Source organism: Thalassophryne amazonica, chromosome 6, assembly GCF_902500255.1.
Source record: "Thalassophryne amazonica chromosome 6, fThaAma1.1, whole genome shotgun sequence".
Taxonomy (NCBI): domain Eukaryota; kingdom Metazoa; phylum Chordata; class Actinopteri; order Batrachoidiformes; family Batrachoididae; genus Thalassophryne; species Thalassophryne amazonica.
Window position 1 is genome coordinate 122,411,481 of NC_047108.1, and position 15,571 is coordinate 122,427,051.

At 42.1% G+C, this 15,571-nt stretch overlaps 1 protein-coding gene across 1 annotated transcript in view; it reads left to right on the forward strand.

The window, feature by feature from the left end:
* The window catches only part of LOC117513021 (V-set and transmembrane domain-containing protein 2-like protein), a 166,919-nt gene that overhangs the window by 150,504 nt on the left and 844 nt on the right, over positions 1 to 15,571 (forward strand). Inside the window, exons 2-3 of the mRNA XM_034173304.1 lie at positions 7,401 to 7,570; positions 10,118 to 10,162. Of these exons, the coding sequence (XP_034029195.1) occupies positions 7,401 to 7,570; positions 10,118 to 10,162 (215 nt within the window). The remainder of the gene's footprint in view (positions 1 to 7,400; positions 7,571 to 10,117; positions 10,163 to 15,571) is intronic.

Genomic DNA, 15,571 nt, shown 5'->3' on the forward strand with positions numbered 1-15,571 from the left:
GGGGCAACTGTTTGTTGTGATTTGGCGCTATATAAAAAAATTGATTGATTGATTGATCTGGGTTAGAGGAACAAAGAGTGAGACCTACTAGTTTTTCTACTGTTTTGATTGTGCCTGCGGTACCAAGGATGCTGTTTTCCCACAACTGTTGTTAAATTCCAAGCATGGAAAAACAACTGCTGCTGCAGCAGCATCTGACTTGTAGTCTGGCAACTTTACAGTGTTGGAACCAGTGCTGCCAGCCACAATGTAACATTATCATTGGTAATTAAAATGAAAGCTGGCCAAAGACAAAGCACACAGAGCAGTGTTGGCGGGATGAGATTAAACTGTCTCATTTATTGAGCGTTATTTTGTGTCTAAATGTGAGTGCAGTGCTTATACAACCACTGGCAATAATTATGGAATCACCGGCCTCGGAGGATGTTCATTCAGTTGTTTAATTTTGTAGAAAAAAAGCAGATCACAGACATGACACAAAACTAAAGTCATTTCAAATGGCAACTTTCTGGTTTTAAGAAACACTATAAGAAATCAGGAAAAAAAAATGTGGCAGTCAGTAACGGTTACTTTTTTAGACCAAGCAGAGGGAAAAAAATATGGAATCACTCAATTCTGAGGAAAAAATTATGGAATCATGAAAAACAAAAGAAAGCTCTAACACATCACTAGTATTTTGTTGCACCACCTCTGGCTTTTATAACAGCTTGCAGTCTCTGAGGCATGGACTTAATGATTGACAAACAGTACTCTTCATCAATCTGGCTCCAACTTTCTCTGATTGCTGTTGCCAGATCAGCTTTGCAGGTTAGAGCCTTGTCATGGACCATTTTCTTCAACTTCCACCAAAGATTTTCAATTGGATTAAGATCTGGACTATTTGCAGGCCATGACATTGACCCTATGTGTGTTTTTGCAAGGAATTTTTGCTCTATGGCAAGATGCATTATCATCTTGAGAAATGATTTCATCATCCCCAAACATCCTTCCAATTGATGGGATAAGAAAAGTGTCCAAAATATCAACGTAAACTTGTGCATTTATTGACGATGTAATGACAGCCATCTCCCCAGTGCCTTTACCTGACATGCAGCCCCATATCATCAATGACTGTGGAAATTTACATGTTCTCTTCAGGCAATCATCTTTATAAATCTCATTGGAACGGCACCAAACAAAAGTTCCAGCATCATCACCTTGCCCAATGCAGATTCGAGATTCATCACTGAATATGACTTTCATCCAGTCATCCACAGTCCACGATTGCGTTTCCTTAGCCTATTGTAACCTTGTTTTTTTCTGTTTAGGTGTTAATGATGGCTTTCATTTAGCTTTTCTGTATGTAAATCCCATTTCCTTTAGGCGGTTTCTTACAGTTCGGTCACAGACGTTGACTCCAGTTTCCTCCCATTCGTTCCTCATTTGTTTTATTGTGCATTTTTGAGACATATTGCTTTAGGTTTTCTGTCTTGACGCTTTGATGTCTTCCTTGGTCTACCAGTATGTTTGCCTTTAACAACCTTCCCATGTTGTTTGTATTTGGTCCAGAGTTTAGACACAGCTGACTGTGAACAACCAACATCTTTTGCAACATTGTGTGATGATTTACCCTCTTTTAAGAGTTTGATAATCCTCTCCTTTGTTTCAATTGACATCTGTCGTGTTGGAGCCATGATTCATGTCAGTCCACTTGGTGCAACAGCTCTCCAAGGTGTGATCACTCCTTTTTATATGCAGACTAACGAGCAGATCTGATTTGATGCAGGTGTTAGTTTTGGGGATGAAAATTTACAGGGTGATTCCATAATTTATTCCTCAGAATTGAGTGAGTCCATATTTTTTTCCCTCTGCTTCGTCTAAAAAAGTAACCGTTACTGACTGCCACAATTTTTTTTCCTGATTTCTTATAGTTTTTCTTAAATCCAGATAGTTGCCATTTGAAATGACTTTAGTTTTGTGTCATGTCTGCGATCTGCTTTTTTTCTACAGAATTAAACAACTGAATGACCATCCTCCGAGGCCGGTGATTCCATAATTTTTGCCAGGGGTTGTATATAGGGGATATTTAGAGTGAATATTCCAAGGAATCGGTGGACAATACACCTATGGTAACTATTAAACACTAATATGAAGTCATATCAGCACTGCAAAAAAGAGGGATATCTAAAAACACTAAATCTGGGGGAAATTTCCTTGCTGCATGGACAGAAAATTTCCCTTGATAAGATGTCTGGAATTAAGATTGTTAAATTTAGAAATAAGTAGGTTGAAGACTTAAAATAAGAAATTAATTCCTAAAACAAGATAAATTATCTAATACTTCTAAATCCAAGTTTTTTAAAAATCCAGTCAGCATGACTCTTTTCAACTTATGCAAGGTCAGAGTGGATCCACACAGGACCTCAGAGCTGAGCTGAACCCAAGTCTACACCTCTAATGAGCTACTCAGACCTCAGAGACCAAAACTAATGGTGTGTTCAGGCTCCTCTTCAACTCATTAAGTGAAAAATATTGTAATTTCTCTGAGGTTCTGTGATTCCAAAGTCTGCATACAAGAAGACCATCTTGGATATACTGGCTTTTATTGTTTTTAGAGCTTGTGGTGGCTTTTTATATGGCTGAGTTTCAACTGAAATATTCTGAATTTGACTGAATGAGTTCCTGAACTGAGTAATCAGAGGCGTACGGATCTGCTGAAAGTATTGAACTTGTAGAGATTCACTTAGTGTGTTTCTTTTGTCTTTGCAGTGAAACGGTGACTTTTTTTCTCCCTGTGTGGTTGCTGTCCAACATTGATTTTTGTTTTACACCAATGGGGCCACAGTTTAACTTTGCTTTTTTGTAAATGCCACTGAATAAATATTCAGTAGTAAAAGATTTACATCAGCAATCCTCAGTTTTTAGTACTTAATTGCTTTTTCAAATTAAATAAGTTGTCAAATTTTAGCTGTTTTCTGTTTCATTCTGTTCCATTTAAACATCTCTTTGTGTTTTTAAACATCTTTGGCATAACTAACACATTTTAACATAAATAATAAGAGATGGGTATTGATAAGATTTTATCTATCAGTGCCATTATCGATTCCGCTTATCAATCCAATTACTTATCGATTCCCTTATCAGTACCCCCTGTGAATTTTCTGTGTACTAAAAGTAGGCTTTACAGGTTTTCTATGTCAGTAACATTTTATTGAGTCTTAAAGCAAATAAATATGAAATTGGTCACTGGATCCTTGATCTCTGGACATAAATAGAAATAAACAAAATCTGTAGTTTTTCTCAAAAGCATTTCCTTTCAGACATTAGCACAGATCTCCACAGCTTCTGTTTGCAGTTTCTCCAGGACTCAGGCGCTATGAGCTCCATCCCAGCTCTGAGTCCTGGAACTCATGCAGACACACACTGCTCCAGCTGTGGCTCCAGCTGCATTTCATTTAAAGTGTCGAGATTGTGAGCTTCGGTTTTGTTAATTTCCTCTTTCATCCCTTTTTCGCTCTTGCTTCGCAGACTGTTCTGTGATAAAGCTCTTTTGTCCACCTTTTCTCAATGAATTATGACGTTTTTTACTTTTTCCTACTTACTTATTTACTACTGTAATGCAGTCCTCATCGGGATCTCTGGCAGGAGCATACAAAAGCTCCAGTATGTCCAAAACAGCGCTGCCAGGGTCCTGATGAGGGTGCGCAGGCATGAGCACATCACCCCCATTCTTCACTCCCTCCACTGGCTCCCCATTCACTGCTGTATTCAATACAAAGTCCTCCTGCACACTCATCACTGTCTCCACGGTGCGGCCCCCACTTACCTCACTGAACTGATCACACTACAAACTTCCACTAGGACCCGGTCAGGCCAACAGCACTGTCTAGCCATGCCCAGGACACGGCTCAAGACCATGGGTGATAGGGCCTTCTCAGTGGCTGCTCCCGTCTATGGAACGCCCTCCCAGACCATCTCAGGGCTCCACAGACGGTGGATGCTTTTAAAAAAGGACTCAAAACCTAACTTTTTACTCTGGCTTTTAGCTAAATAATTGCTACTGTTTTATCGCTCTTATTTTGATTTTATTGCTACTGTTTTATTGTTTTTACATTGATTTATAGTCTTTTGTGTTCTTCTGTTTTATACTGTAGCACTTTGGGATTTGGTGTCAAATGTAAAGTGCATTATAAATAAAATTTATTATTATTATTACTATTATTTTCCCTTCGTTCAGGAATCGTCGTGTGCTGTGTGACTGGGCCATTAGATTTGCGACTTTGTTTACAATTTTCATGGCATGAAAAGACCTCAGGCCAGCCGGGTGTGGGGATACTCATGAGTCCCCAGCTAAGCGCCACTACATTGGAGTTTACCCCAGTAGACGAAAGGGTCACCTGTCTGTGCCTTCGGGTGGTAGGAGAAAAACTCTGTTGTTTGTGCATATGCACCGAATAGCAGTTTGGACTATTTGGCCTTCTTGGAGTCCCTGAATGGAGTCCTCTATCAGGCTCCGGTGGGTGTCTCCATTGTTCTGCTGGGGGACTTGAACAGACGTGGGCAATGACAGAGAAACCTGAAGAGGCATGATTGGGAGGAACGGCCTCTCTGATCTAAACCCGAATGGTCATTTGTTATTGGACTTTTGTGCTAATCATGGATTGTCCATAACAAACACCATGTTCGAACATAAGGATGCTCATAAGTGTACATGATACTAGAGCGCCCTATGCCGAAGATCAATGAATGCTTTTGTGATCGTATCATCTGATCTGAGGCTGCATGTTTTGGACACTCGGGTGAAGCGAGAGGCAGAGCTGTCAGCTGATCACCATCTGGGGGTGAGTTGAATCAGAGGATGGGAGAGGACTTTGGACAGACCTGGTAAGCCCAAACAGATAGTGCGGGTGAACTGTGAACGTCTGGAGGAGCCCACTGTCCAACAGATCTTCAGCTAACACTTTCGGCGGAGCTTTTCTAACATCCCTGTGGAGGTTGGGGGCATTGAACCAGAATGGGCAATGTTCAAAGATTCCATTGCTGAAGCTGCAGCGAGGAGCTGTGGCCTGAAGGTCTTAGGTGCCTCAAGGGGTGGCAACCTTCGAACACCGTGGTGGACACCGGTGGTCAGAGAAGCCGTCCAGCTGAAGGAGTCCTTTCGGGATATGTTATATCAGAGGATTTCGGAGGCAGTTGTAAGGTACCAACAGGCCCGAAGGGTGGCAGCCTCTGCTGTGGGTGAGGCAAAGCAGCATGGACAAGGACTTTCGTTCAGCACCAAGGTGCTTCTGGAAGACTGTGAGGCACCTCAGGAGGGGAAAACAGGGAACCATCCAAGCTATCTACAGTAAGGATGGGACTCTGTTGACCTCAACTAAATATGTAATCTGCTGCTGGAAGGAACACTTTGAGGAACTCCTGCATCAGACCAGAGTGCCCTCTATAGTAGAGGCAGAGGTGGAAGCTGATGGAGGATTATCATCAATTTCTGTGGTGGAAACCACTGAGGTAGTCAAACAACTCCACAGTGGCAAGGCCCCAGGGGTTGATGAGATAGGTCTAGAAATGCTGAAAGCTCTGGGTGTGGAGGGACTGTCTTGAATGACACATCTCTTCAACACTGCATTGAGGCCTGGGATAGTGCCTAAGGAGTGGCAGCTGGGGTGGTGGTCCCCATATTTAAAAAAGAGTGAACAGAGAGTGTGTACAAATTATAGGGGCATCACACTTCTCAGCCTCACTGGTAAAGTCTACTCCAGGGTGCTGGAAAGGAGGGTCCGGATGATAGTCGAATCTCTGATTGAAGAGGAACAATGCTGGTTCCGTCCTAATGAAGCTCTTGGCTTCATCATGCTGTGACTTCCAACACTCACTGGATCTGTTCTTAGCCGAGTGTGAAGCGGCTGGGATGAGGATCAGCACCTCTAAATCTGAACCCATGGTTCTCAGGAGGAAACTGATGGATTGGCTATTCCGGGTACGGAGTATGGTCTTGCCCCAAGTGAAGGAGTTCAAGTACCTCGGGGTCTTGTTCATGAGTGAGGGGACAATGGAGCCTGAGATTGGCCGGAGAATAGGCCCACCGTGTTGTGACGAAAAGGGAGCTGAACCAAAAGCTGAAGCTCTCAATCTACTGGTCAGTCTTTGTTCCTACTCTTACCAATGGTCATGAGGGGTGGGTCATGACCGAAAGAACTAGATTGTGGGTACAAGCTGCCGAAATGAGCTTCCTTAGGAGGGTAGCTGGTATCTCCCTTAGAGATAGGGTGACAAGCTTGGTCATCCGTGGTTAGCTCAGAGTAGAGCCGCTGCTCCTTGGCATTGAAAGGAGCCAGTTGAGGTGGTTCAGGCATCTGGTAAGGATGCCTCTTGGGCACCTTCCTAGGGAGGTGTTCCAGGCACGTCCATCTGGGAGCAGACCCCAGGGAAGACCCAGGACTAGGTGAAGAGATTATATCCACACTGGCCTGGGAACACCTCCGGATCCCCAGTCAAAGGTGGTCAATGTGGCACGGGAAAGGGAAGTCTGGAGTCCCCTGCTAGAGCTGCCGAGACCCGACCTCGGATAAGCCGTTGAAGATGAATGTGTGAGAGTGAGTCTAAGCAGCCTTTATTACAACACAACTAAATACAAATGCATTGTGCATGCTGTATGTTAAATCTGTCTGGAGAACAAATTCTTCAAATAATGACTCTGCAGAAGAACATGACTGGTGAAGGAAGCCAACAAGACAGTCACGCACCTATGGCCGAATGTTCCATCAAACATTACAGCTTCATGGATTTTCTTACAAAGATGATGTGAAATTTCAGATTGTTTGCACACGAGACATTCAACCCCAGATTTGATGTTTACTTCTTTAAAAAAAAAAAAAATCCTTTTTTTGTTGTTCCCCTCCTCTGTGACACTATGTAACTAATGTCACTGCCCTTTGCAAAGTTTCTCTAATCACAGCCACAGAAGCTTGTAGTTCTTCAAAGTTGCCACAGGTGTGTTGATGGCTTCCCTCACCAGTTTCCTCCTTGAACCGTCACGCTGACAGTTTTTTCACACAGTGCTGTACTGTTTGTATTTCTTCATGATTCGCTTGGACCTGCTTGGTTCATGAGTTTGAAATGAAATCTTAATTCAAACCCTCAATTTCTGAAGAAAACTGGCTGTAAAAGTGATGATTTAAATGTTATACCTGATTGTTTGGAGAAAAAAAAAAATGAACCTCATTAAAAATCTCCATGGGTAAAAGTTGATGTGTTCCTGAACATTTTCATATCACTGAGATTTAAACATTTTGATGATTAGTTTCTGCAGGTGTGAACCTAAAAATTAAGGAATCTGAGGAGAATTTGATTTTCTGTTTTATGTCCTGTAATTTATTGAAGCGTCTTATTTTTTGTCTGTCTGTCTGTCTGTGTGTCTGTAGCCATGTTTACAGAGGTCCCTCATGATATGACGGCCCACAGAGGTCAGGACGTAGAGATGGCATGCTCCTTCAGAGGGGCAGGAATTCCCTCGTATTCACTGGAGATCCAGTGGTGGTACATCAGGAACCACCTGGACTGGACGGATAGACAGCCCTGGACCACCAATGAGGTCAGTTTGTTTGCTTCTTACAGACTCCTGTGTTGTCAGTAATCAGGGGCCTCATGTACTTGCGTGGATTGCCTACAGAAACATGTTGTACGCTACAACCCAGAAACTGGCGCGAACACAAAAATATCACGACGAATCAAAGTGTGTCTCTGCATGGATCCAAGCATGTTTCATTTCTGCATCGTGGAATTGAGCTCACATGCAGACGTACCATGCTCCTCCATTTCCACACCCTATTTAAATATGCAAATCCATGTAAATAGGCCCTTGGAATTGGGAATCCCCCTCTGTTAGATCAGTCAACATGAACACAGAAAAGAAATTATAATGAGTGTGACCTGCAGATGACTGGAAATCAAGTACAGACATGCAGGGATAGTTTATTTGGTACTCAAACAGAATAAACATGAAACTGGAAAAATGTAAGTGGGAGCGTGTGTGTGTGTATGTGTGTGTGTGTGTGTGTGTGTGTGTGTGTGTGTGTGGTCGTAAACGCAGTGAGCTCAGAGCAGCTCATACACACTGAAGTTAAAGTGAGGCTCGCTGCGCCTGACAATGTGTAACATTCACAACATTACACACCCACAAATACTGGGCACAGGGAGACAATAGGGGGCCTGATAAAAATCTGCAGCTTGAGTTTCACCATCAAGGAAAACTAAGACACATTAGTAATAAGTTCTTTCAGCTGCTCCTTTGTTTGCACTCTGGGTCGCCACAGTAGATCCAAGGTGTATCTGATAACAAAAAATATATATTTGAATGCGCACATGCCCAAAAGTGCCTGCGTTGGTTTTTGTTTGGAATAATTACACAAACTATTTAACCACCAAGCAGCCACCCATCGTGCACCATGCCAGCTTCTAGCCTATTCTCAACCCAGTCTAGTGTATTTGCGCATCACATATGATTAGAAAATTGATGGAATGAAAACGTTCCCTATTAACAAAAATGGCGCCTTTATAGCAATATGTGTGCAGTCAATAGCTCCGATTACATTAAGGAAACCGGCTCTCGCTGCAAACTGTGCTTTATTGTTGGAATGTGATGTACCTGGATGACATTCGGATGATTGCGTTCCACACAGCTGGCATGGCTTGACTCAAGGTTGACTGGCACACTCCTGACCAATCACCCAGCTCCCGCTGGAATGACCTTGTTGCCAGGAACCCCAGTGTGGTCAGCACCTGTGTGAGCACAGACAAGCCCTGGATCCTCGTCGTTGCACTCCCAGCATCACCTCTGCATGTTGGCAGTGGACCAGTAGCTGTAGAAACGTATGTACACCAGCCATGATTTTTGCGTGACGCGCCGCGCATTTCTACCGTCATTTCACTTTTAATACATCTGAACGTTAGCGTGGAGACAGACGTACGAACGCCATGTTTTTGTGTGTATGCAGCCTTTGTACATGACGCCCCTGGTGTCTGTAGATCAGCAGCTCACTGTCCTTTATGATGTCACATTTGAAGTTGATGTTTGCTGTATTGCATGTACTAATGTTACTGCATTACGAGGTGTTTTATGTTCATTTAAAATGTCAATCCACTTGAGTGAAAAACAAGCAGCTGGTGAGGTGTAGAATAAACAGACCAACAATCACAAATGTTAAAAATTCATTTTGAGGGCCAGAGTTCAAAAATTCTTAGTACTGAAATTCATTCAATAGTACTGTATTTTCCAGAGTACAAGTTGTGCTTCTTTTTTTTTTTTTACTAGCTTGGGAGGTCCTTCTACTTATACTCCGGTGCAACTTGTATACCAAAAATTCACAAGTTTGTTATTAATAATAGTAATTATAATGACTTCATGAATGACTTTCGCAGGAGTCAAAGCACTAAACAAAATAAACTCCAGTAATAAAAGAATAAATGGCAGTAATAAGAAATATAGTAAAACAATGCACAGAAATCCCAAATTAAAGAGCTCATAACACAAAAAGCTGTGACATATACTCCGGTGCAACTTGTATTATTTTTTTCCTCTTTGAGGCATTTTCTGATAGGTGTGACTTACACACAGGAAAACACGGTATTTGGAATACAACTTTAGAGTTCAGAAGGATTCACTGAAAGAAAATGATGAAATGGGAAACTCTGATTGAGTTGGTATGGAGTGTTCTCACTGTATGCATCCCATAATTTGTGTTTGATTACTTAAATGTTTTATTGAAGGGGTGCAAATTTATGCATGATATTATTTTGGGTTTTGTTTGTTTGTTATGGGTGGAAGAGTTATTGTGTTTTTCTTTTATATAAATCATAATTTCTAAAAAAAATATTGTATGAAGGAGCTTGATTGTTTTTTTTTCTCTCCCTCCAAATATGATTTCATGAAAAATAAATATATATTTCAAGGGTACGTACCTATGAATGCTATTATTTTGAGTTTTATGTATTAATTTAATTCCTGGCATGTTCTACAGTTTTTTTAGTTGAAATTACAAACTTTGTAAAATAGTATGACTATTATTATTTCATGAAGGAATGTAGGTGTGTGTGTCTATATATATATAACTTAAGATTTTTTTCTTCTTATATTTTCCAGGTGGCTCCTGAGGAGGACGTACCAAAGGATGCTACAAAGATAAGTGTGAGTGACGCTGTTCACTGAGAAAACCTACATGAAGTTAAATAAGAAATGATGTGATTACATTAAAATGTGTAGCTGTGGATGGTTCCCAGATGTGCAGCAATGAGAATTTTAGTTGCAGCTCTGACTGCAGCACTCCAGATGACACAATTAGTTTGTAGAATCACAGTGTCAGGCAGACAGCAACAGGCCAGGAGCTGGTGGGTGTTAAGTGTCCTCCTGAGGAGGCCACAACCTGCAGCGCACCTTCTTCACAGTCCTGTAAACGCCTCTGCATCTCTACGAGTGCAGCATCAAATCCCAATAATAAGGCATGAAGGGGGACAGGTTGGAAAGTCAGCACAACTTGTTATATCTGCTCGTGCATCCAGACAGACCTGTAGGTGTCCACACAGACTGTTTACCACAACATGACAGCTCCTGCACATTTTCCTCCACAACAACCAACTCCTCTTGTTGAATCCCCCTACTCCTGCATTTAGGAAAAGAAAGGTAATGGGGTGGTGCAACCGACACCCCCCCCCCCCCCCCCCGCCCCACTCCCCCCTCAGCGCTGCACTCTGTCTGACATCAAGGGCTGCAGGTGCAAATCTGCTCCGCTTTTCAGTACAGTTTCAGTTGGTGAACGTACACTGAACAAAATTCTAAATGCATCACTTTTTTTGTTTTTGCTCCCATTTTTTATGAGCTGAACTCAAAGATCTAAAACAGTTTCTATACACACAAAAGACCTGTTTCTCTCATGTTGTTCTCAAATCTGTCTAAATCTGTGTTAGTGAGCACTTCTCCTTTACCAAGATAATCCATCCCACCTCACAGGTGTGGTTGATTAGACAGTATGATTATTGCACAGGTGTGCCTCAGGCTGGCCACAATAAAAGGTCACTCTGAAATGTGCAGTTTTATCTCGCAGCTCAATGCCACAGATTTCGCAGGTTTTGAGGGAACATGCAGTTGGTATGCTGACTGCAGGAATGTCCACCAGAGCTGTTGCCCGTGTACTGAATGTTCTCTACCATAAGGCGTACCCAAAGGCTTTTCAGAGAATTTGGCAGTACGTCCAACCGGCCTCACAACCGCAGACCCATCAGTCCAGGACCTCCACATCCAGTATGTTCGCCTCAAAGATCGTGTGAGACCAGCCACCCGGACTGCTTCTGCAAAAATCGATTTGCAGAACCAAAGAATTTCTGCACAAACTGTCAGAAACCATCTCAGGGAAGCTCATCTGCATGCTCGACATCCTCATCGCTGTCATGACCTGACTGCAGTTCACCGTCGTAAGTGACTTGAGTAGGCAAATCTTCACATTCGATGGTGTCTGGCTGCTGATCAACTCTATGCAAAGGAGATGTGTTGTACTGCATGACGCAAATGATGGCCACACCAGATGCTGACGGGTTTTCTGACACCCCCCCCCCCCCCCCCCAAACCAGCCAAATAAAGCAAAACTGCACATTTCAGAGTGGCCTTTTGTTGTGGCCAGCCTAAGGCACACCTGTGCAATAATCATGCCGTCTAATCATCATCCTCACCTGTGAGGTGGGATGGATTATCTCAGCAAAGGAGAAGTGGTCACTAACACAGATTTAGACAGATTTGTGAACAATATTTGAGAGAAATAGATCTTTTGTGTATATAGAAAATGTTTTGGATCTTTGAGTTCAGCTCATGAAAAATGGGAGCAAAAACAAAAGAGTTGCCATTTAGATGTGTCGGTTCTCTCCTGAGTGCTTTGCTAGTTATTTGCAGAGCGTTTCAGTACAGTGGGGTCTTCTTTAGTGACGTGCAGAAAAACATGTGAACGTCATGACGACTCTGCCTGCTCCCAGCAGGCTGCTACCGCCACCTTGCTCTAATGAAGGCGCCAGCTGCGGTTTTGGTGTTTATGTGTGTGGGTGGAGCCACACACTGCAGACTGTACAGCTGGAAAATCATTACGAGTTTTCCACATATAACGAATGTTGCGCTGACATGCGTGTCGTCAAGCGAAAATATGATGTGCATACTGCAAACACACTCACACACAAAATCCAGCATGTACTTGGCGTCGCAGGAAGGTGGGTAATAAATGAAGCAGTATTTATATCTCGGTGCGTCACATCTCTTGATGTCCCCAGACTCTCATCAGCTCCACGGTGCTGCTCAGTGAATTTGCAGAGCTCAGAGAACTGCAAATTTGCAAAGCTTTTACTTTATTGTTCTGCTCCACTTTCCACTCCAAGTCCACTTTCAAGAGCACAAATAGATTTTTTTTTTTTATCACATTCTAAAGTGTTTACAACATTAATACTCTTTATTTCTCCTGCTGTGCACTTTATAATAAGCAGAGGCATAACCATTTTTTACACACCTGATTTAGATCAGAAATCCATCCATAAACCATTAATTATCTATATAGACCAGAAAGCTCGTCTTCCACTTACTTCTTGGAAACAATTTCTTGGCCACCAATTTGTACCACTGGCTTGATCACTTTGGAAGGTAAATGAGGAAATATTCACTGAAGTATGCATTTTCTATACTGTATTTGAAAATAAAAACAGCCAGCCCTGTTGCCGTCATAAATGGCGTGACCACATTGGGATTTGGGTAAATATTGGCAGGTGTGATCTTTAATGGCCCGTTCACACTCAGTTAGCTCAGTATTTGCAGAGAGACACTGAAAAGTTGCTTCACGTTGACCAACGCTGAGGTCCACCAGACTGCAGGAGCTAAGTGGACATCAGTCAGGCAACACTGTTCACTGTGGTCCCGGAAAAATTTTCAATATGCTTAAAATCTTTGACATTCATGCTAAAGCACCAGCAAGAGTTGAGCTCCTCTATCTTTATGTCACTCAGTGGTGGGCACAGTTCCGATAATCCGATAACCGATAATTAGCGAAGATAATGTTTTCATTATCGGATTATCTTTTCAGATAACTTTGAAAACCATTATCAAACTAATTATCTTCCGATAAATTTTTGTCTGATAATTTTTCGACCGTTAACGTGGTAAATCAATCAATCAATCAATCAATTTTATTTATATAGCGCCAAATCACAACAAACAGTTTCCCCAAGGCGCTTTATATTGTAAGGCAAGGCCATACAATAATTACAGAAAAACCCCAATGGTCAAAATGACCCCCTGTGAGCAAGCACTTGGCGACAGTGGGAAGGAAAAACTCCCTTTTAACAGGAAGAAACCTCCAGCAGAACCAGGCTCAGGGAGGGGCAGTCTTCTGCTGGGACTGGTTGGGGCTGAGGGAGAGAACAAGGAAAAAGACATGCTGTGGAGGGGAGCATTGATCAATCACTAATGATTAAATGCAGAGTGGTGCATACAGAGCAAAAAGAGAAAGAAACACTCAGTGCATCATGGGAACCCCCCAGCAGTCTAAGTCTATAGCAGCATAACTAAGGAATGGTAAACAAAACTGAACAGCTACAAACTCTTATAAAATTTAAAATCAGTTGAGAATGAACATGAACAAATGCTAAATTAATAATATTTTCATTTTAATCACCTTATTTTATTATTTATCACTAAACAGTGCACTTCTCCTTGAGGTAGCTTGAACAATCAAGTAATCTACCAGACTTAAAAAATGTACAAATTTCCATGTTATTTTATTTGTCTAAAAATAAATGTCCAAGGTTCCTTATGTTAAACAAGAAATTATCTAATCTGAAATAACAGGTGGTTTTAATTTATAGATGAAAGGTTTCTAAAGAACCATTTATTGATTTAGCTATTTTAATTACAAGTGTTCTAAACTTTTTTAAACAGTAATCAGAAATTTTGAGGTAACAAACAACAACAAAAAACATTTCCAAGAATTTTTCTTCAGACACGTGGTTTCTGCACTGATTTGAGGTTCAAATCCCCACCTGACTGGAAAATCACTAAGGGCCCTTGGGCAAGGTCTTTAATCCCCTATTGCTCCTGGTGTGTAGTGAGTGCCTTGTATGGCAGCACCCTGACATTGAGGTGAATGTGAGGCATAATTGTAAAGTGCTTTGAGCGTCTGATGCAGATGGAAAAGCGCTATACAAATGCAGTCCATTTACCATTTGAAGAGATCAGTCGTTTCTGCCACTAGTCTTCCGTGTTTTGGCCCGACGGGTCGTTCCTATTGGACAGCGTGAAGCTACGTCACAGCTCAGAGCGTCGAAAGTTCAAAAGTCAACTTGAAAAGTAAAAGTAAAAAACAACTTACATTTGCGTCCTGACAGTCCTCAGTGTCCCTTTGATGCTTTATCAGTGTTCAATAAGTTCAGAGCAGCGCAGTGAACATGAATGAAGACGGAAGCTCTTTAAGACGTACTCCTAAATGTGATGAGTGTGCACGTCGCTCGTGTGCAGACCATCTCTCGCTCCGTTTTGCAGACAAACGATCACAGGACAATTTGTTTTTCTTTTTGTTAATCAGATGACAGATCGTCGTCCTGAGGACTTGGTCAGCACTGGGTCCTGCTGCGCACGGAGGGATGACTGAGCAAGAGTTTTGGTGGGAAAGTGTCCATCATCCTCTTGTCATTCCATCGAGGCATCATGCTGAGCGCGTAAACACACCAACAGCAGTTCTGCGATAGAAACTTTATGCGCGTAACTCCCCCCACCTCTGTCCGAGTTACAACTCCATCTCTTCTTCCCAAATTCGTTGCGCAACTCTTGTTCCCTTTTCTCCTCTGGAATCGGTTTCAGCCGCACGTGTGTGCGAGAATGTCCGGTTGAACTTATGTTTTTTCTTTTGTTCAATTAAAAAAAAAAGATTGGGTTGAACTTTGACCGCGTCAGCCTGCCGACAAGTGGCAATGCGCGCTCCCGTCAGAAGCGTCGCATCAAAAGGCGAGCTAAAGCGAGCTAAAGCGACGCTTCTGACGCCTCTATAAAGCAATGTGTCTCACGCCTCTGACGCTTCCAACGCGTGAAAGGCCCATTAATCTGCAAGAATGTGCTTGAAATAGCATTGATCAAAATAATGAGGATAAAATCTATATCGGATTCCTGATCGGGATGCAACGTCCGATTCCGATCAAGTCTGAAACCACGTGATCGGGCCCGATTTCCGATCACGTGATCGGATCGGGACATCCCTACCACTAACACTTGGTGAAAATCAGATTTGAACGTTTTCCACATTCTTATGAGCATAAGAAAGCATGACTGAAGTACGCGTGGACAGATTGAGTGCAATTTTGTGTCCACATCCTGGTTTTGTGACTGGCAGGGAATTTTTTAAAAAGTGTGTATGTGTTTAAAGAGTTGGAATATGGTTTGTTCATGTAGCTGAAGTGCCTGATTCATTATTTCCATTAAATTCTTTCATTCCTATCTGTATTGAAAACATGCTTTAAAGGTGCCAAAATTAGCTCAAACATCTGTTTTACTATTTATGATGTTGAAAACCAGCTGAAATAT